Source organism: Typopeltis vanoorti, chromosome 8, assembly GCF_054136105.1.
Source record: "Typopeltis vanoorti isolate ZY-2024b chromosome 8, IOZ_Tvanoo_1.0, whole genome shotgun sequence".
NCBI classification, from domain to species: domain Eukaryota; kingdom Metazoa; phylum Arthropoda; class Arachnida; order Uropygi; family Thelyphonidae; genus Typopeltis; species Typopeltis vanoorti.
The window spans coordinates 61154442-61168105 of record NC_143556.1 but is presented as its reverse complement, the minus strand read 5'-3'; the positions used below and the strand labels follow the sequence as shown (position 1 = coordinate 61168105).

At 37.5% G+C, this 13664-nt stretch overlaps 1 protein-coding gene across 1 annotated transcript in view; it reads left to right on the top strand.

Moving 5' to 3' along the window:
- Window positions 1-13664, top strand: part of LOC150104035 (hemicentin-1-like) — a 594473-nt gene that overhangs the window by 548610 nt on the left and 32199 nt on the right. The window contains exons 26-27 of the mRNA XM_090396386.1: window positions 282-587; window positions 10761-10963. Coding sequence (XP_090252512.1) covers window positions 282-587; window positions 10761-10963 — 509 coding nt within the window. The remainder of the gene's footprint in view (window positions 1-281; window positions 588-10760; window positions 10964-13664) is intronic.

Sequence of the window (13664 nt, the reverse complement as noted above, 5' to 3'; positions counted from 1 at the left end):
TAGTGAAGGAAAATGTTTGCATAGAAACAATGAACAGTGTCAGTTTCCTCTTTCTTTTAATTTTGGCTAATGATGTTTGTTACTTGATGAAATAAAATAATATATCTATATAAATGAAGTAATTTATCTGATATTCAGTGTAAGCAAAAGGGGTCAACTTCAGATTGTTACATAATAGTTTAAAATCTTTTACTTATCTTTACACATTAATTGTTTCAAATTTCGATGTGTGTGTATGTATTCATTTCGAATTCTGTTAGGAAACTGATTTCATTTTTTAGTACCTCCAAAGTTAGAAGAGAGCTCATTGCAATCTGGTTCCAGTGTTACCAAAGAAAGACATGAGGTACTAGAAAGTCGCCCAGTTCGTATTCATTGCCCTGTCAGTGGAAATCCTCAACCATTAATTAAATGGTTAAAAAATGGAATAGCAGTTTCACCAGTCACCCATCCAGGCATTAATATTCTTGATGACGGAAAGTATTTACAGATTGATTACTCTAAAATAGAAGATGCTGGAAGTTATTTATGTGTTGCAAAAAATGAAGCTGGAGAGGTAGAAAAAGAGTTCACTGTTGATATTTTAGGTATCTGAATTTATTTACTCAAAAATAATTATTTTAGAGAAAAAAATTCATATTATATATATTCCCTATTAGAACTTAAAATTTGAATTCTAAGTATTACTTTTTATAACAATAATGATGATGATGATAATAATAATAATAAAACTTGTATTATTACTTTTATTATAATATTTATATAATTTAATTTATATATTATATTTATTATTCATCTCACTTCATAGATATTTCAAAGTCTGAATTTTCAGCCTCGTACATGCATGCAGGCATGTGTGTGTGTGCGCGCGCACACACTCATGCACGCACGCACGCACACGCACGCACGCACACACACACACACACACACACACACACACACACACACACACACACACACACACACACACACACACACACACACACACACACACACACACACACACACAGGTAACAGCAGCATGATTATGCACCAACTGATAAGCCACCTCCTGATATCTGACCATCAGGTTTGGTTTTGTGTGTCTTGTCTGTGGAATTGCTGTCTCTTAATTTCTACCATAAGTTTGGAATGCTTTTGATGGTATCGCTCATACTGTACATTGGTAGGAAGAGATGAATTAAATCTGGAATCCCTAATCTGCACCATTAGTGTAGAATAGGGATTCCATTAGTGCACCATTAGATGCTGATTTTAGCAGTTTGATTGTTCTGTAATCAAAACATTTTCTAGGAAGAATAGATAAATCTTACTACATGTAAGATTTGTCTTGTCTGATATTCCCAGAAAACTTTAAATAATATTGACCCACAATACCATATAAAAACAAAATGAATTGTGCAGTTTTATTAGCTACTGTTATGTTAGTGGATTCAAAGTAGCACCTTCAGAGCACAATTATTGTCACAGAACACAAAGCACTACACAATGTATTGCTTAGTTTTGACAAGCATGTTCAGTTGTTTCTGCTAGAGACAATTTAGTAGATACAATTGAAACTTGTAGAATTTTATTTCTTTTTCTTTACCTGGCATCCCCCTCCCTTCAACAATTTGTATGGCCTGGTGCCCCTTGCTCAATATTACACTAGTTATAATATATTATTAGGCAGATGTTGAAAGTTTATTTTTCACTTGGTTAGAATGAAATACATTTAGTTTAATCCTTTATCCAAGTGTGAACAAACAAAGTTTGCACCTGAAAGTATCTTCAGGACTGGGGTAAGGTGGTACAACACCAGGGAAACTCCTTGCAAAGGCGGAGCAAGCTAACATCACTTCTATCTCAGTATCTCCCATAATGCAAAACACATCTCCTAGTGGATATGACTAATGTTATGCATTAAGGGAAGGGCCACTACCCAGACTAGTTTTGACCTTTAGTGACGTCTCTTCAGTGGGAGCCAGGCCCAAGTGGAGATACCAGGCAGAAGCATTAGCAAGGTCATCTCTACCTATAGGAGTTGCCAAACAGTGTGCCACCTTTTTATTAAATTACTCTGGATTTAGAGAAAGATGTTGAACGTTTTATTTTTCATTTGGTTAGACTATAATAAATTTAGTTTAATCCTTTATCCAAGTGTGAGCAAACAAAAATTACACCTGAAAGTATCTTCAGGACTGAGGGTAAGGTGGTACAACACTGGGCAACTCTTTGAAAAGGTGGAGCAAGATAACATCACTCCTATCTCAGTATCTCCCATAATGCAAAACACATCTCCTTGCAGATATGTATATATATATTTATGCATTAAGGGAAGGGCCACTACCCAGACTAGTTTCGACCGTTATTGAGGTCTCTTCAGTGGGAGCCAGGCCCAAGTGGAGATACCAGGAAGAAGCATTAGCAAGGTCATCTCTACCTATAGGAGTTGCCAAATGGTGCATCTCCACTTGGGCCTGGCTCCCACTGAAGAGATCTCAATAAAGGTCAAAACTAGTCTGGGTAGTGGCCCTTCCCTTAATGCATAACATTAGACATATAAGCAAGGAGATGTGTTTTGCATTATGGGAGATACTGAGATAGGAGAGATGTTAGCTTGCTCCACCTTTGCAAGGAGTTGCTCTGGTGTTGTACCACCTTACCCTAGTCCTGAAGATACTTTCAGGCGCAAACTTTGTTTGCTCACACTTGGATAAAGGATTAAACTAAATTTATTATATTATTAGGCAAACCATCAAATTACCATTAGCATATTTGAACTGATAGTTAATTAAAAATTAACGACTTTGATACACATTAATTTTCACTCAAAAAAGATCTAAACTTATTGTATTTAATAAGCCAATCATTAATGGCTACCCTGAGCATGATGAGATGCTTATTTTTCAATATTAGGTTCAATGTTCGACAAACGATGTCTTAAGTCTCCTCTTTTACTTATTTGCAATCTATTTTGCTGCTTATCTTACAATTGCAACACGATGCTGAATCATTTCTCAACCAAGTATGAAGAAGGAAAAGCAATGAGCAGGAATTTTATTTCTTGCCAAAGCTGCTGAGGATACTTGCATTTCACTTTCAGCCAGAATCTTTCATACCCATACTATTGAAATTGTACTCAAGCTTCAAAATCATTTTTAAGTCAAATTCTTCACATGAATTTGGATGAACAGAAGTAACATAAGAAAGAAATGGATTTATGAACCAATTAGGTTTATTAAGCTCATTAAAATCTTTGAATCTGATCATCAAGTTTTCTTTCAGTGTCAGAAGATGGAAACAACAACTGGGGGGGGGGGGTGACCCAGGTGTTACTTTGCGTTTAACCTGGTGTTAGTAAGGTGGGGGTGTCACAGTTATTTCTTTCTATATCTTTGGGGTCTGTGACATCCCACCTTATTAACGCCAGGTTAAGAAATCTTGCCATACTGTCTATAGAACAGCAACTGAGTGATGAAATTGACTTCGATAATGTCATCGATGATTTTGCTAACAGAAAATCAAGAAAAATAGCATTTTAGAATGTTGGAATTAAAGTTTTACTTCAAAAATAAACATAGTGTTTTAATTTATTTCCCTATATGTCGTTTTTACTTTTTGTAGTATTTTTGGTGTGTATTGAGAGGGGCAGCAAACTCAGGGACCATCCTGGATGGCAAAAGCTGTAGCTATGGCACTGACAATAACAATCCAAATCTGTATCTAATATTAAATCGTCATCTATTAATTTATTGACTTGGGAACTGCAGAAAATCTCGTCTTGCAATGGTCTGCTCGTAGGATGTAAATTTGCTGATAAAAGCATTTATAATTCTCTTTGCTTTAATAATATCTATCTTGTTTCCCTGCAATTTGATGTTAACCTCATTTAATTTGGTGAAAATATCGGAAAGATATACAATGTCCACCTTTTCCTTTTTTAGAACATTACACATGTTCTCATCACAAGATTTAAGAAATTCCCAAACAGTAACTTAGACATCATTAAAGCATCGCAGATAGTTTCCTGAGAGCCATCTAACTTCAGTGTGAGGCAAAAAATGCTCAAATTCTTCTTCATTTTCATGGCAAAGTTCCTGAAAAATATGGGCATTCAATGAATGGACTTTTATTTTATTCACTTCTTTAATAACATCATCCAAAGTCTTATGTAGTCTACCGCTAAGATGTTTTTAGCATCTAAGTGATGTCTATGAAAAATGCAGCAAATAGTAAAGATTTCAATTGGAAATCTTTACAATTTTGTTTTAGAACTGCTTCTTTTAAATGTGCTTTAAATCCACGGTGATGACCAGTCATAGCTGGTACTCCATCAGTTGTACATGCAGTGATATTTGTGAGAGGAATGTTTTTAGTATTAAAAAAGTCTTTAACAACCATAAAAATTGTAGAACCTTTTGTGTCAATTTTCAGTGGTTAAGCAAACCGAAACTCTTCAATAATTTCTTCATTAGTATTTATATAATGCATGTAGGCCATCAGCAAAGCTTTGTTGTCATGTAAAGTTGTCTCATCGAGTTATAAAGAAAATTCTATGGGTTTTTAAATCATCACAAAGTTTTTTTCAATTTCCTTTGCCATTTCGTCAATTCTTGTTGATACTGAACTATTGCTGAGAGGAATTGACAACGTCATATTACTTTTACCTGGGCTAATCATCATATCTAAAACTTCATTTAGAGCCGGTAAGATGAGTTTTGGCAATAGTACGTGGCTTTCCACATTTGGCAATTAATTTTGAAAGTTTGTAAGACATAACAAGTCCCTTCTCTTGTTGGCTACTTTGTTTTGCAACCAACCCTTCTGTTAAATTCAGGATAATTTTTAAATTTAGAATTTAATTCTTGAAAGTACTCTACATTCTTTTTTTTTTCTTTATTTGGATGCTTTATTTTTAAATGGTCAAGTATTCTTGAAGGCTTCATTCTTTCGTTTGGGAAAGTTTTTTCCCATATTAAACACATCAATAACTGCTCATTATTTATAGACGGAATAACTCCATATTTTAAATATCCACTTGAACATTAACAACTTTCCTTTTTCACTCATTTTAATGGGCTACAGTACTACACAATATCAACAAAGTGCGCCACACAATAACACTGGCTAGATGTAAACTACAAATCAGGGTTGTCAGTTAGGCATTAGAAAGTAGCAGATAAAGCTTATAAAAATAGTGCATTCTGCTAAAATTAACCCAAATTTTCAATGTAGAAAATTCAGACCAAAAACTAACCCAATTACTTAACTTTCAATGTAAAAATTCTAAAAAATAAGTAGCGAACAGTATTGCCAGACATACAATATTCTGAACAGTGTGTTGCCAAACTTACAATGTAAATGGGGATGCTAGATTGAATACGGAATTTTTTGCTTTTATTATATTAGTAGTATTATAACACTTACCGCCCCCCCCCCCCTTAAAGTTCGAAGCACCCCCAGGGAAGTTGCGCTACCGCCTAGGTTAAGAACCACTGCCTTAGAATAACAGTCTCCCAAATTTTGGGGACATTAATTCAGAAATTGTTATTATTATTATTATTATTATTATTACTATTGTTTGCATATCTGCTCTCTCCAGATAAAAGGGTGCAGGTTCGAATCCTGCCATGGGCATGGATGTTTGTGATTGTCTGTGAAAATACTAGTAGTGATGGTCGGCAGTCGATGGTGTTGATGTAGATGATGAAGGTAGTTGGGGTGGTGGAGACTGAGCGTTGTACAGTAGGTGGCCTCCCTTGATGAGTCTTTGGACTCCCTGGAGGCATTATGCAATAATAATAATAATTATTATTATTATTACCATATTATTAACATTATTTAATAAATTTAGTTTAATCCTTTATCCAAGTGTGAGCAAACAAAGTTTGCACCTGAAAATATCGTCAGGACTGAGGTAAGGTAGTACAACACCGGCCAACTCGCAGTAAAGGTGGATCAAGCTCTCGACTTCTTGTCTCAGTATCTCCCATATTGCACAGCACATCTCCTTGCAGATATGCAAAGAAACCACTCCTCACCCTCTTTCTCGCAGGTTCCTTTCATAACTTCCAGGGATGGCCTCTTGTCATCACTCCTTCCCGCTGTTCGACCAAGCAAAATAACTCAGTGTAAACCCTGTAACCACCTCTCAACAGTTTAAAAGTTTCAATCATATCACCCCTCCTTCTTCTATCCACCAAACTCTGCAGTCTGCACTCTCTCAGACGATCCTCATAACTAATATTGTACAGTCCTGGCACCATCTTTGTTATTTGCCTTTGTACCCTTTCCACAGTTAATTTATCCCCTTCAAATCCTGGGGACCAGATCTGAGACCAATAGTCTAAGTGTGGTCTGATCAGAGTCTTACACAACGGAATGATAACCCTTTTATCTCTGCAGGTCAGTGTCCTTCTCATTATTGCAGCAATCCTCTGTGTTACCATCATCACCACCTTGCAATATGTCCCCTAAATTTCAGGTTTCTATCAATCATCAACCCCCAGATCTCTTGTCTCCCCTACTTCCTCCAGTTTAACTACTTCCATAGAGTATTCAGCATCCCATTGATGTGTCCCAAACCTCAATACCTTACATTTTCTGCATTAAACTGACACCTCCCATTCATTTATCCATCTATCTAGCTTATTCAAATCCTCTTCCAGGGCTACCACATCTGCACTATTACTAATAACCCTTCCCAGCTTCGCATCATCCGCAAACAACGGAATATCTCCATGCAATCCATGGACAATGTCATTGATATAAAGGCTAAACAATATAGGTCCCAGTACTGAGCCCTGTGGGACCCCACTTGTAACCCTCTGCTTCCTTGAAACTGCCTCAGCATACACAACTCTTTGATACCTATTGGACAGCCAATCCTGAATCCAGTTGACCAATCTGACATCAGGATCCATGTGCTGCAACTTAAATATCAGCTTATCATGTGGTACCCTGTCAAATGCCTTTGCTAAATCCAAGAAAATGGAAGTAAATGCCTTTCCCTCATCTAATGCTCCTGTAACTTTATCATAAAAGGCTAGCATATTGCTAAAACAAGAACGCCCTTCACAAATCCATGTTGGATTACATAACCCTCATCTGCCCAATGCTGTATATGGTCCCTCACTACTTTCTCCAAGATCTTGCTAACTACTGATGACACACAAACTAGCCTATAATTAGATACTTCCAGTCTGCTACCACCCTTATGCAAAGACATTATCTTACCTTCCTTCCATTCTATGGGCACCTTTCCCACAAACTTTCATTGAAAAGCCAGGTGAAAGGCCCTGTCAGTTTCTTAGCACATTCTTTCAACACTCTTGGTGAAATACCATCCAGTTCCACAGCTTTACTAACATCCAGAGTATCCAGTATGTGGAACACACTCTCCTCCTTCACCTCTAAACCTCAAACCTGCCCTATCCCTCTGGTATTCAAATTGACTCTTCCAGGATGAAATACTGCAATAAAGTGTTCATTGAATAATTCCACTATGTCCTCTGCATCAGTCACTCTATTCCCATTTTTATCCCACAATGTCATTTTTCCACAGTCATTTCTCCTCCTACTGACCACATAGCTAAAAAATTCCCTAGGATTTTCCTTGGATCTAAGGGCCAATCTTTTCTCATATTCCAGTTTCGCATTCCTTACCATACTAGTCACTCTCCTGGCCTGTGTCTTATATTCTTCATGCATCTTCTCTTCACCTGTCTCCTTATATCTCTTCCATAGTCTCTTTTTCGCATGCAGTTCCTGTTTAATATTGTTTGTCATCCACTTTACTCCAAATTTGTCCTCTTCTTCACTCGTGGAATACAGCTTACCATTGCTGCTAACAAATATTCCTTCACAATTTCCCAAACACTAATGATATCGAGGCCTTCCAATTCCTCCCTCCACGAAACTTCCCCAAGTTGACACCTAAGACTATTATAATCACCTGCTTTATAATTCCACATATGTTCCCGTCTTTTTGATACTCCTGCATGTCTATTCATTTTACAAGTCAAAACCATATGGTCACTCTCTCCATCTGGTGGGAGAGATGTCATCTCAGTTATTATCAACTCTTCTGACACTGTGACCAAATCCAAAACTCTTGAACCTCTTGTTCCCTCTGTTACATGTTGCCTAAGACATTTGTCCCTCAAGTATTCTAGAAATTCCATTCCCTTATTGCTACATGCATCTTCCTCTTTCCAATTTATACTGCTGTAGTTAAAATCTCCCATAACAGTTGTTCTTCTTGCACTCACCACGCTCAGCTGTCTCAACATCTCCTGGTCCCCACCCTGTGTGTTCCTTGGTCTGTAGCAACACCCCACTAAATATCCTGTCTTGCCCACCTCCATTTCACACCATATGCTTTCAAAATCATTAGTGTTGCAGCCTTCCAAAGCCTCCACTCTTAGAGGACATAGGTCATCACTTACCATAAGCAGTACTCCACCACCACGCTTTCCCTTCCTATTTTGCTGAAAAATGCTGTACCCAGCAACTTCTACTCCTGTTATTATATCCTCTTCTGTCAACCATGTCTCGGTGATCCCAATAATCTTTGGCCAGGCTGATGCTATCAGTGCCACCAAAAATCTCTCCCTTATTCCGAATACTCTTGGCATTAGTATATAGCATAAAAATGCCATTGTTTCTATACCCAGCATTATCCCCTCTAGACTTTATTGGGCTCAGCGTTACATGATGTCATCCCCCCCCTTCTCCCAATTACCCATTCCCACAAGAGGCCACCCTGCTAACATCCACACTGGGACACACTGACTTTTTCAGAACAGCAATCTCTTCAGATGCCTACGTCCTTCCTCATTCAAATGCAAGCTATCACATGCAGTTCCTCTCTGCTCTCAAACGCACTGCAAGCATCCACATATTCCAATCCTCTCTTCTGACACATTCTCGGTATTATGCCATTCAATATCACTGTTCTTCTGCTCAGCTGATCACTATCATACCTAGGCAACACAAACAATCTTTCCTCTCTGTGTCTTCTTTCATACAACCTTAAGTAAGAATCTCATATCTCTTGCTGCCCTATTTACACCACCACTCAAGTCATTTGTTCCCACCATCACGATCATCTCATTCACCCTTTCACCTCTCTGAACTGCCATACCACACTTCTATTGTTCCTCCTGGCAAACACTCTGCACACATCCTCTCTTGAACACCACGGATTATTGAATCTCCATACATTACACCTCTTACCACCCTACTCCTTGATTACTCACATGCATCCCTCACTCTCTCTCTACTGTAACAGTTTCTCTCTGTGCTCCCCTACTTACCTGCCTTTCTGTCATCACTCTATCCTTAGTCCCTTTGCTCCCTTGCATTCCTCTCATTACCTCTCTTCTGCTGTTTTCATTCTTTCCTCTTCTATCATTCCTATATCTGCACTCATTCTCTCTCTCTTCTACTGTTTCTATTCTCTCTTCTTCTACCATTCCATATCTCTCTCATTCCCTCTCCTCTACTATTGTTCCTATTCTCTCCTCTTCTCTCATTCCCACGACTCTCTCTCACTCCTTTGATTCGCCTTGCATTCGTCTCTTCTATTTGCCTAATCTCATCTTTCACACTTCTCATCTCATTCCCCAGACATTTCACCTGCTCTTTCAGCTCATCTCTCTCTCTCTGTAAGTCAGCCACTCTTGTTTGCCATTCATCCTCCCAATTGAGACTATCTCCTAAAACTTCAGAATCATTCAACCTTTCCGTACTTCCCACTCTTATTATTTTATTCATACTTCTCTTGCCCTTTATCATACCAGTCATCTCTCTGTGTGGAGAATCTCCCAATTCTGACTCAACGAGGTCAGTTATAGTCTCAACGAGGTTAGTTATGGTCATTTCTAAATCACAAGTTCCACCCATTGCCTGCATTTTGCACACATGTTTTTCCCCTTCTCTTTCCTGCCATATATACAATCATTGGGATGCATACATTTCGCAAGTCCTGCATGCTACAAAATCCCATATGATATCTCGCAAAATGGAGTCCTTAAATGGGTAGGGGGAAACTTGGCAATATGCCATTTGCAATTTTAACTGCCGCTTTTGCCATTATTCAAAATAGTGTCGCTAATTAGTGTCAAAAAATAAACACTAATAAGTATTAGGGAGTATATAACTATAAGAAAAAGTACAAACAATTACAAATAGAACATTTAAGTACACTAGATATAAATAAATAAAATGAAATAACTAAATAATGAAAACTTATCCTTCATCTTGTCTTCCACCGTTATGCATTCGATTTTGATCCCGCCTTCTCAGTAACCATAATACACGATATTGCGACTACAATTAACTTCAAAAAACAACCACTGAAGGACACTCGTATTCCAGAAACAACTTAGCACTACAAAAACGTAGAAAAACCGACTATTCACTGATTAAAAAGCACTTTCCTTTGTTTCCTGAAGTTGGTATCATTTAAGACCTAGAAATGGTTTGGACATTCGCTATTAAACATATCATTATGAAAATAATATACACTTCTTAATGGTGTAAGTTTGTAAATTTAACTGATACTTAGTGCAGCATGATAGCCAGTCTCCTTCTATAAAAACACACTGTTGTAATGCAAAAATTGCTCACAATATATGTTGGTATAATATTAATGAAAACAGGAACATATTTTTTGGTAAACTATAATTTACTTAAATGAAGAGAAATTTTTAACTTAATAATTATTTTAGTTTTTTTTATTTAATTATTTTAAAATTGCTTTTTTTTTATTTTAGTACCACCAAGCATCAAGGATCCTCATGTTATAATAACTCCTCGTGTACGAGAAAATGACACCTTGGCTATAACATGTCCTGTTATTGGTAGTCCTATTCCAAGTGTGATATGGTTAAAAGATGGATCATTGATAACTCCACACTCCTATCCAAGAATTTCATATTCAGAAAATAATACTGTTTTGACTATATCTGAGGTTCAGGTTAGTTTTAGTTTTATTTGCATTTCATTTTATTTTCCTTTTTTTCTGTTTCACTTTTTTTTTTCTTTATATATATGTATATATTGATCACATACACAAGAGGTTGAAGGAACTATAAACACATCAGTGTCATGTGTGGGATGCAGATGAGGACTGAGATAGATTTTTTTTTTTTTTTTTTTTAAGTGCAGGTAGTTGTTTTGGAATACTTCATGAGGAAGGTAGTTTCAGAGGGTAGAGATGGACGGCATAAAAGAGGAAGAGGAGAAGCAAGTTCAGTTTGTAGTTGCACAGTTAAGGGATGCTGGGCAGCTGCTCTTGTATTAACATGTGCAACAGAAAGTGGAGGAATGATGGTTGCCAAACCAGAGTAAAGTAGTAACAGTCTTCACACCAGAGTATTGATTCACCAGAGTAAAGTAGTAACAGTCTTCTGATCCTGGCATCTTTCCAAATATACTTGTACTCAAAAATTGTGCTTCAGAGTGAACACCCATCTTGGTTTCCTGTTTAGTATAGCAATGACAATTGAAGTACTTGTAGAATAGACACAGTGATGAAATGCTGCATCTGTAAGATAGAAGTTGATATGAATCTGTAAGAGAGGGGTAACGTATGAGCAGAATTGTTCTCTTCTGGACACTGTGAAGGATTTTTAGGGAAGTTTTAGGTGCACCACTCCAAACTTATGAGCAGTATTCTAAGCATGAGTGGATTTGGGATTTGTATATTGTTAAGAGTTGGTTGGGTAAAATACTATCTTGAAAATGAAAAATAATGACTTTTTTGAATGATATTGAAGTGATGTGTTTATGCTAAAAGAGAGACTGGAGGTAAATGTTATTCCAAGCAGAGAGAGATCTGATCTTGTCTGGTGATTTGTGTATTACTGAGGCTAAGGGTAGGTGAGCTGAGATCTCTTTTGCAAGAGAAAAGGCAAGACTGTGTTTGGTGCCACTGAACATGATAAGATTGTTCTACCCATTAAAGAATAGAATGTAGATCAAAGATCAAGCTTTAAGTCACCAGTTTTATATGATCTTGGATGTCAGAGTACTGTATGGTTTGTCAAATAAGTAGGATGAGTGGAGAGTACTATCGTCTGCAATGCTGTGGATAGAATTAGTATTGTTTGATATTAGATCATTTATGAACATTTATGTTCAAGCATTAGTAATGAAGCTCAAAGAGAGGGACTCATCTACCATGACTCACAGAGAATGAACAGAGAGAAAGCTGACTACCCAATTACAGAGAGTGGCAGGGAGACCAAAGAATGGCAATTTAGCAGACCTCAGTGCCAGGCACAATCAAAATTTCTGCAAATCTTGCAAATGATGCACAGCAGGTGTTAGCTGGAGCGCAGTGTTTGAGAACAAGTGGAAAGATACCATCAGGGCCAGATGTCTTTTTCAGCATCCAAGTTATTTAATTATTTTTCTGATATCTTTTTGTCGAAATAAATACTCAGGAGGCATATGGTGCTCAGGTTCTGGTATAATAGGAGACAATTTCTCTTTGTCATCGATGCAGGAATCCAAGGAAAAGAGTGATGCCAGAAGGTCAGTGTTATCTTTCGTTAAAGTGGTACCATCAGGATGCCCGTGTGTGTGTGTGAGAGAGAGAGAGAGAAAGAAAGATGTGGAAGTGAAGGTGAGCAAAAGTTACATACATTCCTTAGCAAGAGGACAGAAGGCATGCCTTTCATTTGGACGATAGCAAGTTTTCTGCCATTGGCCTTTTTAATATTGGATTTGGATCTGCTGATGACTATCTTGCTTGTGTTATGTGCTTGGTTATAGGGAAAGCTGTAATTCTTGATGCAGGCCACCTGTAGTAAGCTGAAATTTTTCTTTGACTGCTTTGGTATACTTTCTGTTGAACCAGGGCTTGGAAAGTGGATGAGGATTATGGGTTGAATGGAGAATGAAGGCCTGGTGATTGTGAGAATAATTTCTGTGACTCATTTGCAGCAGGTGTTAGGGTCAGATGAGCAAAAGGAATAGTCAGACTAAGGAAAGGAGGAGAAATTCCAGAGGTCATCTCAGTTAGCACCTTTGTAGTGCCAGAAGGTGCAAAAAGGAGAGTGGTTGGAGCAAGGGTGTTGAGAGAGGAAACTTATACAAGATTGTGGTCTAAGTTGCCAGGAGGAGATGAACTCTACCCTAGAAGGAGCAGTCAAAAAGAGATCCAGAGTATTTGGAGAGAGAGAGAGAGAGAGAGAGAGAAGAGGATTATCATGGATTTAAGTAGGTAAATGTATGTTTTACTTTAGGTCATTACATATAACAAAGATTTCGTCTTCTTATACAGCTTGGTTGATGGTGTTTGAAAAGGGGAACTAGTTGGGATTGTGGATATTAACATCACCTAGTAAGATGACCTTACCATTTGGATAGCTGGATTGCAGATGGCATGTTTCATGGAAATGAATGTGAAGCAGTCTAAGTTGTTATCAATGTTTAGAGACTGGCAAATACAATGAATGAATGTTACTAAATGGGGCAAGAAAACCTTCAGCTAGAGAAGATCAAAAGCAGGGGATTCTGAATTAGCCATTCTCTTGTGGGCTATGTCAGATTACACTAAGGCACAGGTGTCAACATTGTGGAGAAAAGAATTATGAAGTGTGTAGCTGTGATCTTGGTTTCTGTCAGGAATAAATTGTCTGGTGTGGAAAATTGCAAGTGGTGGTGAATGT